General features: G+C 39.9%; 1 protein-coding gene across 1 annotated transcript in view; it reads left to right on the top strand.

Annotated features, from left to right (window-relative positions):
- LOC127409830 (neural-cadherin-like) overlaps nt 1-25,992 on the top strand; it is a 413,418-nt gene that overhangs the window by 354,939 nt on the left and 32,487 nt on the right. The window contains exons 24-28 of the mRNA XM_051644684.1: nt 3,380-3,507; nt 7,702-7,829; nt 9,206-9,329; nt 18,521-18,701; nt 19,150-19,316. Coding sequence (XP_051500644.1) covers nt 3,380-3,507; nt 7,702-7,829; nt 9,206-9,329; nt 18,521-18,701; nt 19,150-19,316 — 728 coding nt within the window. The remainder of the gene's footprint in view (nt 1-3,379; nt 3,508-7,701; nt 7,830-9,205; nt 9,330-18,520; nt 18,702-19,149; nt 19,317-25,992) is intronic.

Below are 25,992 nucleotides of genomic sequence, written 5' to 3'. Positions count from 1 at the left end.
CGTACTTTTTACTCTCTTTTCCTGGTCTCCATCTTTGTCTGTGTATTGGAAAGTTCTGTTAATCATGTCCCATTGTCTGTCTGTCATACAGAGACAGCGTCATTGCTTTCCCTCATTTTAGTCCTCTCAAATCAATACCAACCACAGACTGGTGCCGGTTTCCTTTTCCATCTCTCATTTTCTCTCTCACTCTCTCTCCGTTCTGTAAGTCTTCGCTCATGCAAGCCCTACCTTTTCTTAATCCTATTTCATCTGGTCTCTGTACAGTTTAAAAAGCATCTTATTTCATCCTACCTTTTATACAGTCCCCTGAAGGCAGTATTTTCCCGTTTCCAGATGCAGTCTGTGTCTTCAGGCTACAGTTTAAACTGGGTGCGAGAAATGTGTGTGGAGCTCCGTGTTGCTGCCGCAGTGAGAGATGAGACGAGCGGTCAGACCACCATGCAGCACGCGCTGAATTTAGTAGACAACATGTTGAAAGCACTATAAACATATCATATTTCTCAACACAATCTTTCACCTTAAAGGCTTTTATGACCCAACGTAAATTACTGTATTGAAATACTCACTCATTTACTTAAATACGTCTTGATGCAAGTTACCACACAGTTACAGTCATGCAATACTTCCCTCATGTAAACTAGATTTCATGACTGTATAGTGTATAATAGAGTTCAATTACCCACTCTCGATAAACATCTGATTATTAATATCTGTCATCCCAGGAAAATTATGTTGTAATCCAGAAATCACATTATTATTATTATATTTTTTTATTTTTTTTTTGTAGTCAAACAGTACTTGCCGATGAAGTCACACACACACGTGAAACGGGTGATCCTCTTTGGATACTTTGTTGGTTTTATTTTATTTCTGTTAAGGGAATTGTACAATCCTCTGAGCAGCATGCTAGCAGCTAGTTGTTTACAAATAGCAATTTAATAATATTAATATTCTTTTTTTGATTTTGATAATTATTTTTGATTGTTGAATTTGAAGGATCAATAAGCTAATGTTAATTTTAATCAATGTTCTATTGATTTTAATAATTATTGCTAATAACCAAACCCGCTCCTGAACTACATTTAATGGTGCGCCGTGTGAGGTTTTAATGAGTTGGATTCTATTATTTAATTTAAATATGAATTAATAGCTAAAGAAATAATTATTAATTATTTCTGATAGTAACACTGATCTAAACAACCATTAGAACCTACATCCACTTAAAAAAAAACTGACTATTTTTGACTGACCTTGGGAACTGTTGGCCAACCGCTATGTTTTCTGACAAGCTCATACTCTTGTTTAGTGTTAATTAAAGCCTTTGGAAGTCTTTTGAGTTTAGATATTTTTCAAGAGTAATTTAACAATTTCTTTAAATAAAAATAGCATGTTTTGCAATGCATTTGTACAAATTTATGAACCCATTTTACAGAAAAGCTAGCCGTTCATGAATATTTTGTGGTTATCCGGAGGGGAGAGATAACGGCCACATCCAGTAGCACAAAGGCGAAAGGCCGTCTTTAAAAAGACGCCAATCGTTTGTGCGAGCTCTTTTAGTAGAAAATATACTCTCTTAGAATATACTCTTTTAGCATCTGTAGACTCTGCTGCCGAAGTGCCCAGGGGAAACAAAACACTCGACCGTGCGAGGGCGACCGCTGATATGCGCCGTAAATCCAGCAGCGTAAGCGTAGGTGATGGAATGAACACAATACATGCATTCGGCTCCAAAGAAAAAATCTGAATGAGTGGTGCACGCCATCTCTTTTTATACCCGTATGTCTGGGGTGGAGAGAGGCATGCAAATTCCACTCGCCAATTCTCATTGGCCTTTTCTATTTTAAGGTGATTGGGGCTCTCAAAATCGAACCCCTAGTGTCACTACATCGACACATCGTCGAGTGAGTGACAGACAGGGATCCAGCTAATTCCAAAAGGTTCACATACTTTTTCTTGCCACTGTATAAGATATAGGGTATAATATAAGAATATAGTATAAGAACATAAAATAGTGTTTTGGATGGTTTCTGTGCATACTAAAATATATTCTTATATTTATTTTATATTTTTTATATTTCTTTTTAAATATATATATATATATATATATATATAACATTTAATGCCTAATGTATTCAGGCATGCTTTGGCCAGCATACAGCGAACTCATAAAAATACCTGTTGAGCTAACAACTCTAAGTACTAAGCAATTTTTATTTTATAATCTTTCTCAGCCATTATTTCCATTAGTGCTTCATTTGTGTTTATTCTCAACATGTGCTAATCAAACTCCTCCACAGCTGAGAGAGCAAGAAAAAGTCACTAAGCCCTTATGAGCTGAATGGGTTAAAACATAGGAGGATGATGATGGAAGACACTCACTGGTAGAGACGTTCGTTGAGACGAGCTGTATAATAAATAATAAGACTGACAGCGAGAAAAAAGCACAGATGGACGACATACATCAGCCCGTTTTATTGATGGTGTAAGGGAATTAGCCAGGACAATCTGTCTGGAGAGTCAGTCATTTGATTTGTGCTAATGAAGTGGGTACATGCGTTTTGAGAAGCTTCTTGTGGTTGGTGATGGCTTAATTGCTGTTCAGCTCACCTATGATACAGAAAACACTTTGCCTGACGAAAGTTCTCTGCTCCATTTCACGGTCGAAAGACGATGAGTGCTGGAGAGTGTAAGATAATCAAGCAATGCGGAAAGGCTCGTTATTTACAGGAATGAAAAAAATACAGCATCAAGAAGATTGCTCAAATGAGGTTGGCAAAAAAGAAAATAGTGAGAAGCTAGACATATTTGAGAGAGGGGTTGAGATCAGCGCAAAGAAAGACAGTTTAAATATTAGTGGGCATGGTGGACATATTTAACAGCAAAGACCATGCTGATAAATGTGAAATCAGTTGGAGTCTTTCCCCCGCTTATGCTCAGAATATCTGTTAGACTATACAAGGACTAAGGGAGTCTTCATGGCTTCATTAATTTTTAATTTGCCAATCGACTAACTCAGACAAAAGAGAACTTTCCTTAATATGTTTATCCTATTATGTAGAGGGATGATATTATTGTAATTGCAGCATAGTGTTGTCTACTTCCCTGACCTTGTAATGTGAAACAAAGCGACAATGGTAATTTGTGAGATATTTGTTTTTCAAAAGCCTGGTGCAAGTTGGGCTTATATAATGCTTTTACTAGGGAGGCTTTAGGCTGTATGCATCCCAAGGTTGTCTCTTTTATAACTTTGTGTCTGTGTTTGTCCTTTCTTTTATCTTCCACTCTTCAATCTTCCGTAGTTCCGGATGCCCTGCTTTAACTATCTACCTATCTACCCTTTCTTCTCACTCTGTCTGTTTTTGTCTGTTTCTCTCAGAGCTGATTGACGGCACCCCCACCCTGAAAATCAACCATGGCTCGGGTACATTGGTCTTGCAGTTGCCGGGCAACGTGAACGTAGCGGACAGACGGTGGCACAGACTGGATGTGAGAAGCAACAGCAAAGTAAGTGTTCACTGATAGCAAGTGACTGACTGCCAAACCCAAGCCCTCAAACCTAATCGAGCTATCCTTCCCTCTCTGGCTTCACTCTGCTAGATTCCTCCAGAATAAAGTACTCAGCAATTCTGTAGATTTGTTCTGGGTGATGTGGAAGTCCTAGTATCTCACCCAAGACTTCACATCTTCATATCTTCTTTTACAATGTGCAAGATACACAAACACGAGTTGCAATGTGCAACTCGTTTGTTGCACATGAATTTAAGTGTACCTTTTAATTAGAGCCCGACCGATACTGATTTTAGAGAGGAAAAATTCACCAATTACCAATATGGTGACCGATATAGCTAATTTTTGAGCTGGAATGAAAAGAGACCTTTTCTATGTGGATTGTTCACCGATTTTGCACCGATATGACTATGCAAAGGTACTCAGAAGGCTGCTTTCTTAAATATTTTTATCAAAGAACATTTGACATTATTATTATTATTATTATACATTGTCAACAAATTCTAGAAATGAACACTGAGAAAATAAAGAATAAATAAAAATACAATAAATAGCTTAATAAACATCAGTACTGTATGTTTAGTATCAGTCAATGGCTGACCATTTAAATAAAGGATAAATAAAAATAAAATAAATAGCTAAATAAACATCAGGGTCCGGTTGCACCAGCTATACGTACGTTACAACTTAGTGCCCATTTACGCCACAACTAGGCTAAGTCACAATTTATGCTCTACTAAATATTTGAGCGTTGCACCATTAAATTTAGGTAGGACGTAACCCTATGTATTAACTAAATATATACGGAAGCCTCCGACCAGGAGTAACTGATGGAATAAAAAAGCAGACTCATTTAATGACATCAATGAGCTCATGTTTTGCGTGACAAGCATCAATCATTTCGACATATATGATGGTGTTGGCATTTACACATTTACATTTACGAGAGAGAAAAAAAACGTACTTTTAAGCAGCTCTTCAGTATGAAACCGATCTAACGGTGCAGTTTTTAGGGTGCGTCGCCCCGGTGTCAAGTTTCAACACATTCAAATATATATATATATATATATATATATATATATATATATATATATATATATATATATATATATATATATATATATATATATATATTACTGTGTGTGTGTGTGTGTGTATATATAATATATATATGATATTAAAATGAATAAATGTCTATTTTTCCAGCCTGATGTATTGGTATTTTTTTTATCACCCCTTAATTATTTTAGATAAAGTTCCTATATATTATTATTTACACAGGGCAAATATACTATTTATTAAATCTACTTTTATTACGTATCCTATTTTAATGTCTGGAAAACCTGACTTTGAAATATTACATTTTATAAATGCAATGACTGGAATTGTTCGGTTGAAGGGGGTACTAAACTGTGAATCCTGAACAAAACAGTTTGGAGAAATACGTTTACACACTGACAAGCAATGAAAGTAGCTACATGGTTAGCTAGTTAGCTGTAAGCTCATTCCCACAGAGAGTAAAAGATGGACTTTATTTACTTTCCAGCATTGTGTCTCACCAACTAGGTAACAGTGAAGCGTGAAATGAACACTCACCACATACAATCCACTACCGCACCGTTGTCTGCTGAGCTGCAAAAAGATGCTCTGATGTTTGCCTTTCAATCTGCTACATTACTGACTGCACTGACAAGCTATAGCTGGCTAACAGCAAACAGATGTGATAAACATGAGTGACATGGTTGTCAGGGACAGGGTTAACGTTATATTTGTTATATAAAATGATGGGGTCATTTTTTATTAACTATCCAGTATGTATTTAAAAAAACTAGTTAGCAATTTAACGAGAAGAGACCGTTTAACTCCGCCATGTCTGCAGAGCCACTGTCAGCTCAGAGTCAGCTCTGTAAACAAGTCGGAGCGTGCTCTGCTGGACAAACTACACTATGACACCAATTCTAAAGCATTGTTTTCTGCATTATATGTTCTGAAAAAAAGTTTTCATATCGGTAAAATATACGCCGACACCAATATATCGGTGAAAGGCAAATATCGGCCGACCGATATATCGGTCCGGTACTACTTTTAATAAAGAACTCAAAACCACTGAAACAAAACACCATGAAACATGACAAAACTCACTCACAGAAGTTGCGTTTCAGCTCTGAATGTGTTTTTAAAGTTTTCCTGTTTCAGTGGCATACCCAAAATTAAAGGTTTATAACTTTACAAAAAAAATGTAAAAAATAAATAAAAATGAGGGTCAAGTATTTGGTATCATTGTAAAGAAAACTTTCTTTTTTTTATGATATAGATTATAATACATTCTGAAACTCTCAGCCTAAGAAACTAGTGAAAAAAATCACAAACAAACTGAGCCAACAAAATGTACTTTTTTTTTTAAATTATTTTTCTTATTTGACATTATACAGTATATCTCTGAGTGTAAATAAGCTGGCTCCAAAAAACTGCTTTTATTTCGTTTCTAATTTTGTCAACTGTATCTGATAAATTTGTGCTGATATGATAAAACAAACAAAAGTTACAGCATTACAAGAACAATTTATCATAGTGTCCAAAAAGGTCTCCATGTGTCCAAAAGCCTCTCCAAACAAATAAAACATAATAATTGTTCATAAGAACTAATTACACATGATTTATCTGCAAATTTCAAAGAACTTTTTCAGTTTTGGTCATAATGGCTGCATGCATTGGAAAATAGAGCTTCTAAGCTTTCAAACGTTACCTTTTTTGTGTAGGTCAAGACTGTAGTTGTTAATATTTTGATTTTTTTATTCTTGCGGGCCCATCTGAGCTTAGTGTTATAAAAGAACTAATAAGGGCACTGCAAACATGAGGATAAATACGCAGGGACTAATTCTGCCTTCACATGCTATCGGAAATACAGTATCATAAATACAAGTTGCTGTCTTTGACGTTGCTCAAGAACACCCCCTCAAATCGTAATTATGACTGGGAACTTCAGAGATAATTTTTATATCCAAGATACTGAGTTGGAATGACCCATAATTTTAAACATGATAGAGAAGAGGACCATTTCAGTAGTGTATGGTAGTTAATTATTAATTTTTTCGCAATATATCTTCCCTGTTAGCATGTTTCCTATTCTGTCCGACCACAAAGCATTGGAACATGACATTCTTTCAAATACAACTTCTGAAATGTGAAGTACGATCTTCTTCCAAGCATGTGAAGGCAGTGAGACTAATAAATAATGCGGCTTAAAAATGGCATCTTCCGTATTTTGTTTCTGACTTGAATAATGAATGCCCAACTCCGATTTAGGAGCTTCCCTGAGGCACTTAAAGGCAGCATGAGACACACATTGGAAACAATCACAATGAACAAGACATGATAAAAACAAGGAAACTAAACTTCAGAATAAAAGACTTGACGTTAAACAGTCAAAAAAAAAAAAAGACGTGCAGATCAAAAAACCCTCCATGCATGTTACACACACATTGCTAGTTGGCACTTTAGCAGTGCTACCTTGTCTTGTAGTCAGCCCTGCTGTTGTGGAATTTCCTTAGGGTCAGTCTGAAATTGCTTGAAATTATAATGCTCATTGTTCAATACAAACAGGGTACGAGGGTCCTGCTGAGTATGAAGGGAACATTGCATGTTGGAGCTTTTAGTAACTTGAAATGCTGTTTGTTTGTTTAATAATTTAAAGCCTGAGGCTTTAGCCTCCACTTGAGAGGGAAGCAGAGATTGCAGTGTGAAGAAACACGAAACAGCTTTATTTCACTAGTTTGTGGCTTCTATCAGCATAAAATATCTCAATGAGGAAGAGTCCATGACACAACATTTAGGATGATTTATTTAGTGTCCGTACAAGCAAAACAAATCTAAAAATATATTGCAGAAATTCAAGTTTATTAAATGCAGACTAATTAAGGGTCATTGCCCAGGTGTGAGAAGAACCTAATAATAACTTGCATAAATATGCATAAATTCATTACTTTTTGTAATCACTTTCTTTTATCTTTGTGTGCATGTATGCCTGTGTGTATTTGTTCTGTGTTTCCCTACAGTATGTCTGCATGTGTATGTGTGTAGCCATTCTATGGTGACCTTGCATGGAGGTAAAATTCCACACATTTCATTTGTGTGGCGATGAAGATTCTTTTCTACCATACTTTTTTTTTTTTCCTGTTTTAATTTTTCCAGGAGGTGCGTTTTACACTTGACCGCTGTGCAGGAGCCACTATCATGGAGATGGAGGGTGTGGGCAGCTGGCTTACTACTGAAGACCACACTTCCTGTGAAGTCACTGGTGTCACACCAAATATGGACAAGTAAAACAATTGCCTTCCTTTTATATTTCTTTTTACACACCAACTCATATTTGGCTACAGCTAAATCAGTTACCAGAGTGTTAAATATATGGTCCCGTTTAAAGTCTAAAGCCCCCGATATATTTCCAGAGAAGTTCTTTTGAGTTTTTTGTTCAGGGGTAAAAAGAAGTTTGAAACAGCAGTGCAACTGTATCCTTTTTGCAAACATTCAGACACCCGCCACACCGCTGTGGGAGGTGTTTCGAAGTACATTTGAATATAAAGATGCTCAAGATACTAATGTGACATTTAAATGTGTTATCAATGACTTTATGCCTCATTCTATGAGTAGAATTCACATGAGATCTGTAAAAGAAGCTGTTTTAACTACTCGATGATTTAGAGTAAAATTCTGTATATGCAGTAAAAAAAAATTTATTTGTCTTGTTTACATCCTGAATTCATGACACTAATGCGCTAACATGCTATACGCGGCCATAATATGAGCCGATTATACTCTGTTGTTGTAATTTTTGATTATACTGATAATACTGCAAAGATGGGTGTATAGAAGAATGTTAATATTCGGAATACAGACAAAAGAATGTTGACAGAGGCATATCTTCCTCTGGGCAGATGTGGGAATGGCTTTTGCTGCAGATGGCACATAAGTAAATGGGCACTTAAGAGTGTTTGAGTAGATTTGATTCCTTTAGTAGACTAATTAAACAACAATAACAACAAACAAACTCATGACATGGTCTTGGAAAATGTCTCTGAGCAAACAATTGTACAGATGTAGGTAAATTTGCATCAGCTCGCTAATAACTCTGCACGCCGGTGTGTTCATGTTGACTGATCTTGACTGACTGTTGTTAAACAAAATTAGCTATCAGCCTTAAGGTAGGTGGAGCTTCAGGTGACACATACCGATGACATGGACCAATGGCAGTAAGAAGGTGTTTATCAGCTGGTCAGAAGTTTTTCTAAAAGTTCACCCTGGCAGGCTGTTATAAATTAAAAATCACAGTCTTTTTGGCTAGATATTGTTCTAAATAATGTCACACCCATCCATTCTTCGATTTCTTAGAAAGTATATCAGGGCCTTTGGACTGTTAAAGAACTGTTTCCTCCACCATGATAGCATTATGCAAAGCACCAGTCAGTGAAACAATCATTACCTTCCTCTTACTTCATTACAAATTAATCTCACTTTGTGATCTGCTTGTCAGTTATTGACTCGATAATGTATGGAAATGTTTACAATTACACAAATGTCTTAGTTTAAAAGGTCGAATGATTAGCAAAGATAATCCATAGAGGCAAATGACCTCTCCATTGCATACAGTAGATTAGTAGACAGGCAAGTGTCATGAATTATTCTGATGTGCTTTCAGGCATTTGAACGTGACACAGGTGCTTCAGCTCGGAGGAGTGAATGAGAACTTGCCATATATCTACCCACAACTCCAACATAAGCACTTCACTGGCTGCATCCGGAACCTCATCATGGACAGCAAGGTGAGGAAATCCATGCATACCGTATAAACGCAGACTGAGCTAAACCACTGAAAACCAATGGTAGAGTGAATGAGATAGAGAAAGACAGGGAGAAAAGAGAAAAAATATAGCAAACGTATTATTCTAAATCCTGGAATAGAAATTAATTCACTGTGATTTTTAGGTGTATATGATTCTGGAGGCAATAAACAAGCATATATGTTTCCGATGCATGTCCCAGCATGGATCTATAAAGATGCTAGTGTAGTTACAATTATCCATAATACTGTTGAAGGATTTATTTTTATATTGTGGAGCATGTGCTTCCTAACATCGTGCCTACACCAAATGCGAGTTGCATATCACGACACATCATAACAAAACCTCTCCCGTTATAATCAATGAAGCTTTCGACACTGGAAGTGTCCATTGCATCACATCTTTATTTTGACAAACACCCCAGTTGCCCCTTCAGCCAGACTACTGTCAAAATGTTGTATTTGAACCAATTTTTATAAGTATGTAAGATTCAGAAACCCTTGTTATTAATGACACCTGTGGCTGTTAAGTGAACTGCAGCCAGCTACCTGTTGCTCGTGCTCATGCACACACTCCGTGATTCACCGGCATCATGCTGACAGATGAGGTAGCATTAAATATTACACAGTTATGATTGTTTTACTACAAACTTTGAAACTGCATATTATATTTGACTCACCAGTGTTGGAACAGGGCTAAAACAAAATGTGGATATAGGTCTGACTATGCAAGACTGTAGTTTGAAGTAATCACTTTTCTTTGCATGATACATTGACTGCATTTATACAATAGCCTCCGCCCTGCTCGCCATGGCTCTCCTGCAAGTGCACCGGGCCAAGGCACTGAGAGAACTGCACGAGGGTAGTCCTGACCCGGGATTGACGCAGGAGCTGCGCTCGGCGACCGATCTTGCCCTCCGAGTGACGAAGGTCACGTTGCGGTCTCTCAGGCAGGTGATGTCCACCTTGGTGGTCCAGCAGTGCCACCTGTGGCTTAACCTGGTCGAGATGAGGGAGGCCGACAAGGTGCGTTTCCTTGATGCCTGAATCAACCAGGTTGGACTATTTGGCAACACCATCGAGGACTTTGCCCAGCAGTTCTCGGCGGTCAAGAAGCAGATGGAGACCATCCAACACATCCTTCCCTGGTGCGGATAAAGGCCCAGCCCCGGCATAGAGCCCCCTGCAGGAAGCTGACGCCCCCCGTCTCACAGTCCACCACCAAGAACCCTAGAAAGGCTTCAAAGTGCCCCTGAGACAGGCGACCCAGGGACATGGAGACCTGCTACAAGTCTGGAGGTGGTGAACAGAACACTCCATCCCCCAGTGGAGGGCCGGCAGGAGAATCCTTTGTTTATTTAGACTTTGATTTCGCCGCATAACTGAGGGGCTGCGGTACCCACATTTTCAAAGAAAGAGCGGTTTTCTCATTCCCTGGGTCACACACCCGGTGTTTACAGCCATCAACGAGTCACAAGGATGTCTCCCTCCTCCCCCATCGCTGACTGGGTATGCAGTCAATTGGGTTGCAGCCAATCTTGGACCTGCGAGTACTGAACCGGGCCTTGCACAAACTCCCATTCAAGATGCTGACGCAGAAACACATTTTGGCGTGCGTCTGGCATCATGATTGTTTCACGGTGGTAGATCTGAAGGACACCTCACGAGCGAGCATGCGCAGTCGGTGCTGAACTGCCTGAAGTCATTCAGACAGAGAACGGGAGTCCCACTGAAACAATTTCTGAGGCTCCTGGGGCATATGGCGTCATAGGCGGTGGTCACGCCGCTCGGGTTGATGCATATGAGACTGATTGGCCATCACGCCGATCTGCCACCACTTGTTCAGCCCTTGGATGGACCTTGCATTTCTGCAGGCAGGGGTCCCCTTAGTGCAAGTGTCCAGGTGCGTCGTCGTTACAACAGACACCTCCTAGCAAGGCTGGAGCACCGTGTGCAATGGGCATGCAGCCGCAGGCTCCTGGACAGGGCATATCAACTGCCTCAAGTTGCTGGCAGTATTGCTCGCCCTGTGGAGGCTTCTGCCGTTGATCCAGGGCAAGCACATATTGGTCCGGATGGACAACATGGCGATGGTAGCATATATAAACCGCCACAGTGGCTTATGCTCGCATGTCGCAACTCGCCCGCGATCTCCTCCTCTGGAGTCAGCAGCGACTCAAGTCGCTACGAGCCACTCACATCCCGGGCAACCTCAACGGCGCAGTGGACGCGCTGTCATGGCAGGTCATGCTCCGGGGAGAGTGGAGATTTCCACCCCCAGGTGGTCCAGCTGATTTGGAGTCGATTCGGCCAAGCGAAGGTAGACCTGTTCGCTTCCCGGGAATCCTCCCACTGCCCGTTCTGGTACACCTTGAGCAAGGCTCCCCTCGGCACAGATGCACTGGCACACAGCTGGTCCCAGGGGCTGCGCAAGTATGCATTTCCCCCAGTGAGCCAGCTTGCACAGACCTTGTGCAAGGTCAGGGAGGACGAGGAGCAGGTCGTCCTGGTGGCGCCCTACTGACCCACCCAGACTTGGTTCTCGGAGCTCACACTCTTCGCGAAAGCCCCTACCTGGCAAGTTCCCCTGAGGGAGGACCTCCTCTCTCAGGGATGGGGCACCATCTAGCACACGCGACCAGACCTCTGGAATCTCCATGTCTGGCCCTTGGATGGGATGCGGAAGACCTAAGTGGCCTACCACCAGCAGTGGTAGACATGATCACTCAGGCCAGGGCTCCCTCTACGAGGCGCCTGTATGCCTTGAAGTGGCGTTTGTTCGCTAAGTGGTGTTCTTCCCGATGAGAAGACCCCAGAGATGCACAGTCAGGTCGGTGCTTTCCTTCCTGCAGGAGAGGCTGGAGGGGCGGCTGTTCCCCTCCACCTTGAAGGTGTATGTGGCCGCAATAGCGGCACACCACGACACAGTAGACGGTAAGTCCCTCGGGAAGCACGACCTGATCATCAGGTTCCTTAAGGGTGCGAGGAGGCTGAGTCCTCCCAGGATGTGCCTCATTCCATTGTGGGATCTCTCCGATGGAATGAGGCACGGGGGATCTCCCCGTTTGAGCCCCTAGAGTCAGTTGAGCTAAAGGCACTCTCATTGAAGACTGCCCTCCTGACTGTGCTCATGTCCATCAAGAGGGTTGGGGACCTGCAGGCATTCTCTGTCAGTGACACCTGCCTGGAGTTCGGTCTGGCATACTCTCACGTGATCCTGAGACCCCAATCAGGCTATGTGCCCAAGGTTCCCATGACCTCGTTTAGGGATCAGGTGGTGAACCTGCAAGTGCTGCCCCAGGAGGAGGCAGACCCAGCCTTGTTGTTGCTGTGTCCAGTGCGTGCTTTGCGCATCTACTTGGATCTCATGCAGAGCTTTAGATGCCCTGAGCAGCTCTTTGTCTGCTTTGGAGGACAGCGAAAAGGGAGGGCTGGGTCATTGATGCCATCGCTTTGGCATACCACACCCAGGACATGCCTCCCCACTAGGGGCTTCGAGCACACTCCACCAGGAGTGTGGCGGCCTCCTGGGCCCTGACCAACGGTGCCTCTTTAGCAGACATCTGTAGAGCAGTGGGCTGGGTAACACCCAATATTTTCGAGTAAGGTATGCGAGATTCTACAGTCTCCGGGTTGAGCTGGTTTCGTCCTGTGTCTTGTCAGGTACGAACAGGTAAGTATACAGGGCAACTGACCGGGTTTACCACTTGTGTACAGCGCATTTCCCCACCTCACGGGGTAGGTGCTTCACATGCGCTGGTTGCCCACGAGTAACCCTGTGTGATGTATCTTCCGTGGTACGGTTTCCCCATTGGTAAACCCGCATCTTCATTGGGCAGATTTCCCTCTGCCACCGGTCACTGTGTAGAGCTCTGTCTCCACCTACCACGGGGACTTCCTCCACATGCAATACTGCCAGTCGGTAAGTCCAAGTGACATATTTCCACATAATTACCTCCCCTTCGGGCAGGGTGTGGTCTCTGCAATGTCTTTCCCCTTGGGAAAGGACACCCCCTGATGCAGACGCTTATGGTCCCAGCTGAACATTTTCCACTTTTTGGGGAGAAAAAAGAAGAGAAGAGGCCATGGCTGGTGCGGCCTGTCCCCATTATGGGCATTTGGCTTGTCCCCGAGGTGCAGGGGAACATATGACGCTCGTGGAGCACTGGGGGAGGTTACGTGAGGGCCGGGTGTGCTTGCTACGAGGCACACAGTGGCTTGTCCACACCTGCACCGCCAATCCATGTAACACAGTTCAGCTAGTTGTGGCATTTCGTATAGGGACCCCTAGTGTCACTACATTGACACAACGTCGAGTGAGTGACAGATAGGGAACGTCTTGGTTACTGTTGTAACCTCCGTTCCCTGATGGAGTGAACGAGACGTTGTGTCCCTCTTGCCACAACACTGAACTACCCACTGAAATGGCCGGGACCCTGTCTCGGCTCCTTAGCGCAAAACCTGAATGAGTGGTTGCGAGCCAGCTCCTTTTATACCCATATGTCAGGGGAAGTGGCATGCAAATTCCACTCGCCAATTCCCATTGGCCTTTTCTCAAAGATCAGAGGTGTTTGGGGCTCCCAAGAGCGACCCCTAGTGTCACTACATCGACACAACTTCTCGTTCCCTCCATCAGGGAACGGAGGTTACGACAGTAACCAAGACATTTTCGCTCGACCACGATCACGTTCCTGCTTAGCCAGACGGGATTCAGTAGATACTTTTTTTTTTTTTTTTTTTTTTTTTTTTTGGCTTACTGAGTTTGTGTATGAGTCGGTGTTGTGCTGGGAGCTGTTCGTTTGCTGGATTCCATCTCTAAGATAACATTACCTAGTGTTGCAGACTGTCTGTTGACGCTGTTGAATAGCGGAAGAGAAGCTACTGTCTGAGGCAAGGCTTTCGGGAGCGCGCATAAACGTCACATCCTTTGGATTTTCACAGCAAAAGCGACCCGCTCCCTTCGCATGAAAATCAGTCTACAGGCTTTAATAGGCAACTAGGAAGTCCGGGAAGGACTCATTTTTTAAGTTGCGTAACAAGCCGTTCACACATTGGCAAAAAAAGGCGAATATTACATGAACATTTTTACATATTGCACCTTTAATTATTATCTTTTAAATGTGTTTTACTTTTTGACTGCCTAAATATTCAACTCAGTTGTAAAACAAATTAAAATAAAGCAAATTAATCCTTTAAACTATTTGTGGTGAGTAATTGAATGTTTCAGGTGAAAGGTGGGGACAGGTGTTTTGCTGTCTGGTCAATGGACTGCTCTCTTCTTAATTAGAATTTTTTTTTTTTTTTTTTTCCTGCCATATAATTCAGTCAGAGCTCAGAGGCTAAAAGAAGGAAATGGATTTAAGAAAAGGAATTTCCCTAGGAGAAGAATTCAACTAAATGATGTAACAAAAAAATGCAAGCATAAGTGGAGAGATGCGGTCCTCAAGACAAAAGGTTTAACACCAGCACTCAGTTGGTGTTAAACCTCAGTTCAGTTGTTCTAGTTGTGAGTACAGCGGTTTATTACCTTTTTGCTGTGTTTTGTTTTTGAATATAAGTGAAGTTGTCTTAAACATTATTTAGATTGATAAATAGATAAATAGAATAAACAAACATAATTCGCAGCAAAATTCCATCAAATTGAATTGTTTAAAAAATATATATTAATACAATTGAAACATATGGTTTAATTAATTTTATTTTAAGATTACTCAATTAGGGGGCCTGGGTAGCTCAGCAAATAAAAATGCTGACTACCACACCTGGAGTCGTGAGTTCGAATCCAAGTCGCGCTGAGTGACTCCAGTCAGGTCTCCTAAGCAACCAAATTGGCCTGGTTGCTAGGGAGGGTAGAGTCACATGGGGTAATCTCCTCATGGTTGCTATAATGTGGTTCACTCTCGGTGGGATGCATGGTGAGTTGTGCGTGGATGCTGCGGAGAATAGCGTGAAGCCTCCACACACGCTATGTCTCCACGGTAATGAGCTCAACAAGCCACGTGATAAGATGCATGGTTTGATGTCTCAGGATTGATGGATTGATGTCTCAGGAGACAACTGAGATTCATCCTCCACCACCCGGATTGAGGCGAGTCACTACACCACCACTAGGACTTAGAGCGTATTGGGAATTGTGCATTCCAAATTGGGGAGAAAAAAAAAAAGATTACTCTGTTAAATTTCATAAAATGTTATGAAATTGAAAATCTTAAATATCTTAAATATAGGCAATTTTTTGGAGTATGCGCTCCAGATGATCATTTATTAGACATTTATTAGACGACAATGTATTTTTTTTTTTTTTTTTTTTGGCATATTTTAAAGTTGACATGCCACAATTTCAGACACATGTATACAGGCAAGGGATGAAGAAGCATCTTCTGGCTGCAGCCTCTGCTTCACAACAGTTAACAGGAAGTGAACATATATCATGTGCTCTGCTTTGGGAGGTGTCTAGGTTGGTTTGCAAGCCTCAATCCATTTTTTTCAATAGTTTTAGTTCTCTCATTAGTAATTGTAGTTACTGTTAATTTTTTAATTAACATTTGACTTATGTTTAAATATCGTACCTAATTCATTATTAGGAAAGTGAGGAAATGAGCATGCAAGAAATTTTAACTGTCAAAGCTTTTTCATTTTAATAGATTTTATTTATTTCTAACGTTTGGTGATGTTTCTGTTTAGCTTATGCATCTGCATACCTATCAAAGCCATGACTCGCCTTTCGGATGGCAACAAAGATAGACTATTAATGGGGAAAATCTTCATTTTCAGCAGCGTCACAACTTAGGGTAAAGTGACCAATCTGTGCCCCCTTCAAAATTTGAAATTCCCCCTCAGGTAAATTATCCTGGCTCTGACTCTGAGCCTTAAAGGAATATTTCACCCAAAAATGAAAATTCCCTCATCATTTACCCATCCTCATGCCATCCCAGATGTGTATGACTTCTGTAGAACACGAACAAAGATTTTTAGAAGAATATCTCAGCTCTGTTGGTCCATACAATGCAAGTGAATGATGATCAAAACTTTTATGCTCCATCAAGCACATAAAATCAGCATAAAAGCAATCCATATGACTCCAGTGGTTAAATCCATATCTTCAGAAGCAATATGATAGGTGTGGGTGAGAAACATTACATTTATGCATTTGGCAGACACTTTTATCCAAAGCGACATACAGTGTACTTATTACAGGAACAATACCCCTGGAACAACCTGGAGTTAAGTGCCTTGCTCAAGGACACAATGGTGGTGGCTGTGGGGATCGAACCAGCAACCTTGTGATTACCAGTTATGTGCTTTAGCCCACTACGCCACCACAGAAACGGATCAATAGTTAATATTTTATTTACTATAAATTATCCTCCCTTCCCAATATGTGGCGATATGCATGAATAATGTGAATTGCCAAAAACAAATGAAGAAGAATGTGAAGGTGAAAGTGGAGACTGATAGTAAAAAAGGACTTAAATATGTATCTGTTTCTCACCCATAACTATCATATCACTTCTGAAGATAGATTTAACCACTGGAGTCTTATCACTTGTATTATATGGACCTACAGAGCTGAAATATTCTTCTAAAAATCTTTGTTTGTGTTCAGCAAAAGAAAGTAAGTCATACGCATCTGGTATGGCTTGAGGGTGAGTAAATGATGAGAACATTCTTGTTTGAATGTTTGGTGCTTGTAGCTTGAAAGCCATAGGAGGGTTACATTTAAAACAGTTTGGTCTCATAATAACAACAATCCTAAAATTATAATCTTTCTTGCCAAATATATACACAGTTGTAGCAATACTAAAACTCTGTGTAAAATTATTTTACTATTTTGAAATAACCCACACAAAGTTACATTTAATAAATGTTTTTTTTTTTTAATGGATTTCTGGATTTCTTTAATGAATAGCATATAAAAGTTGATTTTATATTAATTCTATTTTGTTAATTTCATTGTAAGTGTATTGAGCTCACAACTAATTGGTCTGTGAACATTCTGAGATGGCGTGCAGCTTCGATGCTTCAAGTGTAGACAGCCTGGAACTGATACAGTATGATGCTGAATGCATCCACTGTAGACATGTAAATTCTAGGTCCCTAGTTCACATACTTTCTTTCCAAGAAGTGCTATTTGAAGTGGGATATAATGGACCATGCTACTTGTGCCACAATCTTTTGTACCAATCTGTGATCTCACCTCATGTCGTTATGTTAATGTTTGTTACGGTGGGTGGCTGTCCGCTTCTCATTATGACACTCTGACTCAGTGTTGAAGTTCTAGACTCTAAAATACTTGACCAGTGGCCACCAGACAGAAAAGGACGGCATGTAAGCTTTTACTTAGGGTACTGGGGCATGAATGGGGCTTGACTAGAGTGCAGGTCATAGACTGTGGGAGGAGGAAGTACAGAGGTAGAGTTTCTATTTTAGACTCACTTTTGCTCAGTGCTCACTCTTATTTTCTCAAACAGTTTACTTCCTTTTGCTCTTTCCCATTTGCACTCGGTTTTTCAGACATTGACCTGTGAGAATTCCAAGTATGATTTTTGGTGGCAAAAATACAGAAAAGATGCCACCTACCCTGCTAAAAAGAAAGATAAACAAATTCTCTCAAAAAGGCGATTGTCTCTTTGAGCTGAAAGGCAGAACTTTTCCATTCCTACAGCCGCATTATTTAGTGTTACAATTTCTCCCATTACTGTTTCTATGAGTGGTCAATCTCCTCCCGCTAATAATATCTCTGGTCAAATGCTTCCTTTCTGTAATCACTTCATAAACGTGCAGTTAGGAGGAGCAGTTGTGAATAAATGGGAGTCATGAGATAAAAGGAAAAAATAGGATCTAATGTGGTTCGTGGTTGTTCAATTATGAGGAAAATTTAAGGCCTCAAGGTTTCCTCATTCTGTAAATATAGCGAGCTGCAGGCCTGCTTTTTTTAAGTGGCTGTAGCCTGCTCAGCGCTGTAAAATTCACAGCTGGATAAAAGGTGAGCACACAAATAAGATTAAAAGTACCCCCTTCATCTATCATCTGCTCAAGGCCTCTGGATTGTTTTGTATCCTGACCATTATTTTCTGTCCTTTCCTTATTTATATCTCTGCTCTCTATCTGTTATTTTGCTCTCTTTCCTTTGGTCATGCTGCCATCTTGTTATCTTCTATATTTCTCTCTCAGTTTTATGACCTAGGTTCACCTGCGGACTCCTCTGGCAGTACTCCGGGATGCCTGATGACAGACAGAAGCTGTCTGAATATGGGCTTTCCCTCTTGCGGTACCAGGGGTCGTTGTCATGGCGAGTGGGGTTCCTTCAGCTGTCAGTGTATACCTGGGTACAGCGGGCATCAGTGTGAAAAGGGTAATTGTTCAGCAATTTCCAGCAAGTTTGAAAATCTTACAATGCCATTTTCACAAGTGGGAGGTGAGAGAGACTGCAACTTTGAAGATAAAGAAGATAAGTCATTGTCAAAGAGAATGACTGAATGGTTGTGGAAGCAGTGGGTTTCTGTGTGTCTGTGAATGTTACGGCAAAGCTTTTCAGTGAGGCAGTGAATATCTTTGAATTGCTTTGTGTAGGAAGGAGAGTGTTAACACCCATGCATGGATTTTCACGCACACCGAATCTTGGCACAAATCACATTCAGAAGTGCTATGAATTTGTAGCACTTCTTTATGTAATACGCCTGGAACATCCTGTGATATTCTAACAGTGCATTTTTTTTTTTTTTTTTTTTTTTTCTCTCTCTCAGTACCCATACTTTTTAAGGACAGCATCTGAAAAAAGTGTTTGTGTGTGTGTTTGATAGAGGTTCCCGAGTATTCGTTTGATGGAAGGAGTCATGTGCACTTTCAGCTGGCCTTCACGCTCCCAGCCAGACACATGCAGGTTCAGGTCCTGGTGCGGACCCGCAAATACAGCAGCTCTCTCCTCAGCCTGCTGTCCAAAGAACAGAATGAATATCTCAAACTGGAGGTTAGTGCTCTTGGAAACAGTTCTCTCTTTTCTTTCTTAGGCTTTCACTTCCCCTCGCTATAGTCCATCTGTTATCAAGATTTCTTTTCTTTTGAAGACCTATAATAAAAATTCTGTGAAAAACTTTTTCCCTCTTCCCAAATGTCTCAGAACTTTTTTGTTCTTTTTCAAAAATGTCTCAAATGCAATGAAACCTTGTAATGAAACAAAAGCATATTTGACAATAAAAAAGTAATGTTTTAGGATTTTGTTTTTAACCCTTTCACATGTACGATCAAACTGGTGTGATTACACTAGACTGGGCTCAGACATGTACGATCAAACTGATGCGATATGCATTTGTGCTACTGTTTACCAACAAAGAGGGACTGATGCGTTTGTCATAATGAGCCAGCTGCTCAAATAGTCTTTTCAACATCGCAATATCTTTATTTTTTTATGTTACAAACATTCAAACAATCACTAAATATAAGTTAAAAGCTGTTACTGTCTGAGATGATGTCAAATAAAGAATATATAAACTAGTCAGTCCACTCAAGCCTTCTGCCATTCCGTCCGTCACTCATTCTCGCCACTTCCGGTGCAACAAGTGGAAGAGCTAGGCTTTTAGCACCTTCTATGCTTGATGAACCGGGAATATCATTTTACATTGCAATGTAAATATTATGGCAGCGCACATAAACGGCAATCCCTATAATTTAATTACTTTGTACTTTTTAGTCAAAAAAGTAGTGTAATACATTACATTTTACATTCTTGTAATCAGATTACAGTTACTAATTTCTAATTACTTTTAAGTACAGTACATTATAGGGTTATGCTTATTTCTGATATATTATTTATGTAGAATACATGAATCATGGCCCTGTAACAAGTCATTGTGAAGGAGAAATGTGAGGTGCTCAGTGTATGACTTGTGTGTAACAATGAACAAGGAAGAAATATAGACATTAGTGTTTAAAAAAATAACTTAATAGTTATGTGATCACTTTTCCAATGAAGTAATTAGTAATCTGATTACAATTTTAGAGAAATAATTAGTAATTTGTAGTGGATTATTATTTTTAAGTAACTTACCCAACACTGTGCGTCAGTACAGGAAAAACTCACGTGCGAAAGGTTGAAGAGTTCACCCAAAAATGAAAATTCTGCCCCATTTACTCACCCTCATACTGTTCTGAACCAGTATGAGTTTTTCTCTTTCGTGGAATGCAAAAGGAAATGTTATGTTATTCTCGGTCACAATTCACTGTCATTCCATCTTTTTCCCATACTGTACAATGAAAGTAAATGGTGACTCTGGCTGTCATTCTGCCTAACATCTCCTTTTGTGTTTCTTTTGAAAAAGTTTTCATTTTTGGGTGAACTATCCCTTTAATGTCTCCTGTTTTCACAGAAATTTGTGCCCATGAAACATCCTGTCTTGAAATTAATGCACAGTGTTGACTGCCTGTATATAGAGATTATTTGTTCTTGACGTGCTCTGTAATAGCAGCCCATCTGCCAGACCTGGCGAACGTTGTTACAACAGCGGTGCAATGCAAGAATTTGAATGGAGCAACGAGTTTGTCTTTAATCATAGAGGTATTAGTATGCATTTCCCGATTCGGCTGATACACTTGCAGAATGTATGCCGTCTGCCCTCCCACTCCAAGGCTGTCTCATTTTGTTATTTATTTATTTTTTTTTTTCAAAACCTGCTTTAAGATGATGCAGTTGGGTTGCTGATTGCTGCTTTGTTTCTCTACCTCCCCTCCTTCTCTTCCCTATATCTTCTTCACTCCCTCTCTCCCATGTAAATCAGGGATGATTTATCTGCGTATGAATTAGAGGTGTCTCCGAGACTGGCTAGAAGACATTTTATATCCCCTAAAGTGGCAGACTACAGATTTCATTACCTGCTTATATCGTGATTCTTTCGAGACTGTGCAGCAGTGAAGGAACTGATGCCGCATTTGTGCCATGTGCAAAAGATTAAAACTTAATCTCCTGCTGTTCTCCTCTCAATTACCTTAGCAATAATGCTAATTGATGTGATGTGCCAATAGGTATTTAGAATTGCCTGTTGTTTCTGATTATGATTTATCATCTCACTGAGACATTTGCAACAAGATGTTCTTGTCAGAGTCATCAACAAATGTGGAAATAATACTTTTATCATTCAATTTCCTCAAGAGAATGCATTTGCAACTTCAACAATGTGCAGAGTTTATTTGAATTAATGGAACAATCATTACTCACTTTTTTCTAGTGTTTATTGACAGATGCGAGGATATTTTTTTCAGATGATTACTAGAGTACTACAAGTGTTGGGGAAGCTACTTTGAAAATGTAGTTTGACAAGGTACAAGCTACTCATAATTTTAAGTAGTTAAGCTACAGTCAAGCTACTCTTTTGAAAAAGTAGTTAGCTACACTACAAGTTACTATCAAAAAGTAGCTAGCTACATTGAAGTTACTTAATGAGGCAATATTTTTTTAATGTTACTATCAAACCAATAATATTAATAACAAAATTTACACTAATGACATTTATTAATGTATTAATTAAATACATTTAATGTGTTTCATTAAATATTTTAAATATATTTAATATATTTACTGAATAGTAACATTAATAGTTAATAATGGCCATAAAATAAAATTCAACAGTATAAAATAAATACAAAAAAGATCAGACGCCATTAAAAAATCTTTTTTATACTAAATACACTTCAGTCCTGCTGTGGCCAGGTGTAGCCTACTTCCCTAAAGATCAAATTTTTATGACAAACTCTCCTTGGGCTGGCATTTTTTTGTTCTTGTCACATAATGTTTAGTGTGGATAATATGTGAATAAAGACTCAGGGCTTGTTTCTCCCCTCACCTGGGTTCATGCTCATTGTATTTTCTGACTTTTTTGCCATTGACATGCAAGTGCCAGCTTTACAGGTCACATACAGAGGTTGCTCTACAAATATTTGTTCGCTTTGTTCAGGTCCAAAAAAAGTGGATGGATGGTCATCCTAGATTGTTACATAATAATACATGCCATAAATTATTTATTTTACCAATAGAGAAATCAAATAGTTCTGCATGATAGTAATTATTATAATAATATATACTGTATATTTATAAATATTTTAATAATTCACTCACTACTCCCAATAACGCACAGATGATGAAAGTGAAATAAACATATTTAGAATAGAAACAAAATCCCTCAAAAGGCAATAATAACTTTTTGAATTATTTTATTTAAAATAGTAAAGGTAAATATACTGTTGTGTGATCTATTAAGAACAAAGAGTCTGAAACATTCTTTGTTTCATAGAAGAATATAATGGTGTTCTTTTATCATTTTCAGATTTACCTGCCCCTGTATGTCTTTTAAAGGTAAACAAACTGTAGTTGCTCGCTTTACATAACCATCAGACAATCTCTTCTTATCCAAGTGAGCTGTAATAAGCTCTCAGTAGATGGTGGTAATTCACTATTTTTGTTTGTGATCTGCCATTACAAAAGAAGATGACGCTGCCTGATTCTGATCAGCAGTCAGAAATATGCTGCCAGATCGTCTGACATTTTGCTGGTAAAAGTTTGGCTTCTACGCAATAAGGAAGGCTATTAGTTATAATCTGACCAACATGATATAGCGTTTGGTCACGCTACACCACTACTTGCTGGAAAAAGTAGTTCGCTACTGGAAAAGCTACTCTGTTTTAAAAGCAGCTGAGCTACTGTCAAGCTACTGAAAAATGTAATTAAGTTAGTAGCGAAGCAACATGTAGTTAGTTACTCCCCAACACTGAGTACTACACACTTATTGGTAGCTCAAGGACCCCATGAAATCAGAATTGGAGTTTTGTAGCTGTAGTCCACATCTGTTAGCTGTAAGCCCATCTGTATGCTACTGTACTCATAAAAGTTGTCTAAATTAGCTTTTATTGCCTTGTGGGCATTGCTCTGACCTTTGGTGCAGTAGCATCCTGGGCAACCTAAGTTCAAGTCCCGGATCAAGGACCTTTCCTTCTCCTGACCCCCCTCTTCTCTGCAGTAATTTCCTCCCTCTCCCTCTCTCTCTCTCTCTCTCTCTCTCTCTCTCCCAGGCATACACTGTAAAACAAATCCCACTGTAAAAAAAAAAAAAAAAAAAACTGGCAGCTGTGGTTGCCAGAATAATTATGTAAAAAATACAGTAAAAATGTAAACAACTTGTAAATGTTACAGTTTATAACTGATGTTTTTATGGTATATTTTACGGTGCAGTACCATTGTTTATATTATTAAATGATAAACATACATTAACCTTCTGAAACTGTAAAAATCTGCTTTTCACTTTATAATGTATTGTTAATCACCATAGTAATTGCAGAAGGGCACATGATGACATGAAGTTCATCAATAGAGGCCCCTCCTGAAACAATGACCAATAAACATGTAGAGACAGTGCTCAGTGTCATTCACACAAACACTTAACACCATCAGGGTAACACATGTTAAATTAAAATAATGTAATTAACATTAACTAAACTACATCAAATATAACACAGAACACTCCAAAGTACATAACTGATTTTAAAAATAAGAAGAAACATAACCATTCCCATAAAATATAATGAAATAACTTGCTTAAATGACTGGCGTCCTGTTGCTCTGACCCCCATCATCAGCAAATGCTTTGAGAGACTAATCAGAGATTACATCTGCTCTGTGCTGCCTCTCTCTCCTGACCCATTGCAGTTTGCTTACCGCAACAACCGCTCCACTGATGATGCCATTGCATCTACACTACACACTGCTCTCTCCCACCTGGAAAAAAAGAACACTTATGTGAGAGTGCTGTTTGTAGACTACAGCTCAGCATTCAACACCATAGTGCCCTCCAAGCTAGATGAGAAACTCCGGGCTCTGGGCTTAAACAGCTCGCTGTGCAGCTGGATCCTGGACTTCCTGTCAAGCAGACGCCAGGTGGTTAGAATAGGCAGCAACATCTCATCACTGACCCTCAACACTGGAGCCCCACAGGGCTGTGTTCTCAGCCCACTACTGTATTCCCTGTACACACATGACTGTGTGGCAACACAGCTCCAATGCCATCATTAAGTTTGCTGATGACATGCCGGTGGTAGGTCTGATCACTGACGATGATGAAACAGCCTACAGAGAGGAGGTGCACACTCTGACACACTGGTGTCAGGAACACAACCTCTCCCTCAACGTAAGTAAGATAAAGGAGCTTGTGGTGGACTTCAGAAGAAAAGACAGAGAACACAGTCCCATCACCATCAATGGAGCACCGGTGGAGAGAGTCAGCAACTTCAAGTTCCTGGGTGTCCACATCACTGAGGAACTCACATGGTCCATCCATACTGAAGCCGTTGTGAAGAAGGTTCATCAGCGCCTCTTCCTGAGATGGCCGAGGAAGTTTGGAATGAACCGCCACATCCTCACACGGTTCTACACCTGCACTGTAGAGAGCATCCTGACTGGCTGCATCTCCGCCTGGTACGGCAATAGCACCGCCCACAACCGCAAAGCACTGCAAAGGGTGGTGCGAACTGCCAGACACATCATCGGAGGTGAGCTTCCCTCCCTCCAGGAAATATATACAAGGCGGTGTGTGAAAAAAGCTCGGAGGATCATCAGAGACTCCAGCCACCCGAGTCATGGGCTGTTCTCACTGCTACCATCAGGCAGGCAGTATCGCAGCATCAGGACCCGCACCAGCCGACTCCATGACAGCTTCTACCCCAAGCAATCAGACTTTTGAACTCTTGATCTCCCACGATCAAAATACATCAGTACTGCACTTTATTACTCTTACTCTTATATCTCACACCGGACTGTCATAAATTATAATATTATTATATTATATTCTCTCTTAACAACTGACTATCAACCGACAGCCTGAATGTCAATACAGTACAATACTGTACATTCTATATATACTACTATATATACTTTTTTATATATTTTTATTTTTATTTTTATTGAATAATGTGTATCTATATAGTGCGTATTGTATACTGTACAGTGTATGTTATTATTTGTATATTGTTGAGTGTAATTATGTGTATATCAGATGTTTAAATTGTGTTGTGTTAATTTGATGTTATTGTAAATTGGTATATGTCTCATCACTGTCACGACTGCTATGTTGATCGGAACTGCACCCAAGAATTTCACACACCATTGCACTTGTGTATATGGCTGTGTGACAGTGATTTGATTGATTTGAAATGTTATGGGTCATGCAGGGAATTCTGGGAGTGCCCGATTTCTTTTTTTTTTTTTTTTTAACTGTAATTTTAACAATAATTTACCATTAAAAAGTACATGTTCTCTCTTGTTAAACATAATATCATTTTAACATTTAATCATACTTTTTACATCTAAAAAAAAATGAAATTTTTACAACATTGTACTGTTTACTTTTTAAATATATTAAACATTTTTAAAGTATATTTTACGGTAACTACTCATTAACCAATTTATGTGTTTTTACCATTAAAATCACTGACATTTTTACAGTGTACTTAACGGTATGCACTTAAGAGCCAATGATCCACGATCAAATGCCTTCTAATTATGAACCATGCAACTAGGCAGATGGCTTCACCTGCTGCTCCATTGAATGACTTTGATTTCTGGATCACTGGGTGAGGGTAGGCAGAAGTCTCCTGAGTGGGGCGGA

This window comes from Myxocyprinus asiaticus, chromosome 2 (assembly GCF_019703515.2).
Source record: "Myxocyprinus asiaticus isolate MX2 ecotype Aquarium Trade chromosome 2, UBuf_Myxa_2, whole genome shotgun sequence".
NCBI classification, from domain to species: domain Eukaryota; kingdom Metazoa; phylum Chordata; class Actinopteri; order Cypriniformes; family Catostomidae; genus Myxocyprinus; species Myxocyprinus asiaticus.
Note: the sequence above shows the minus strand (reverse complement) of the source record. Positions and strands in the feature narration are given on the sequence as shown.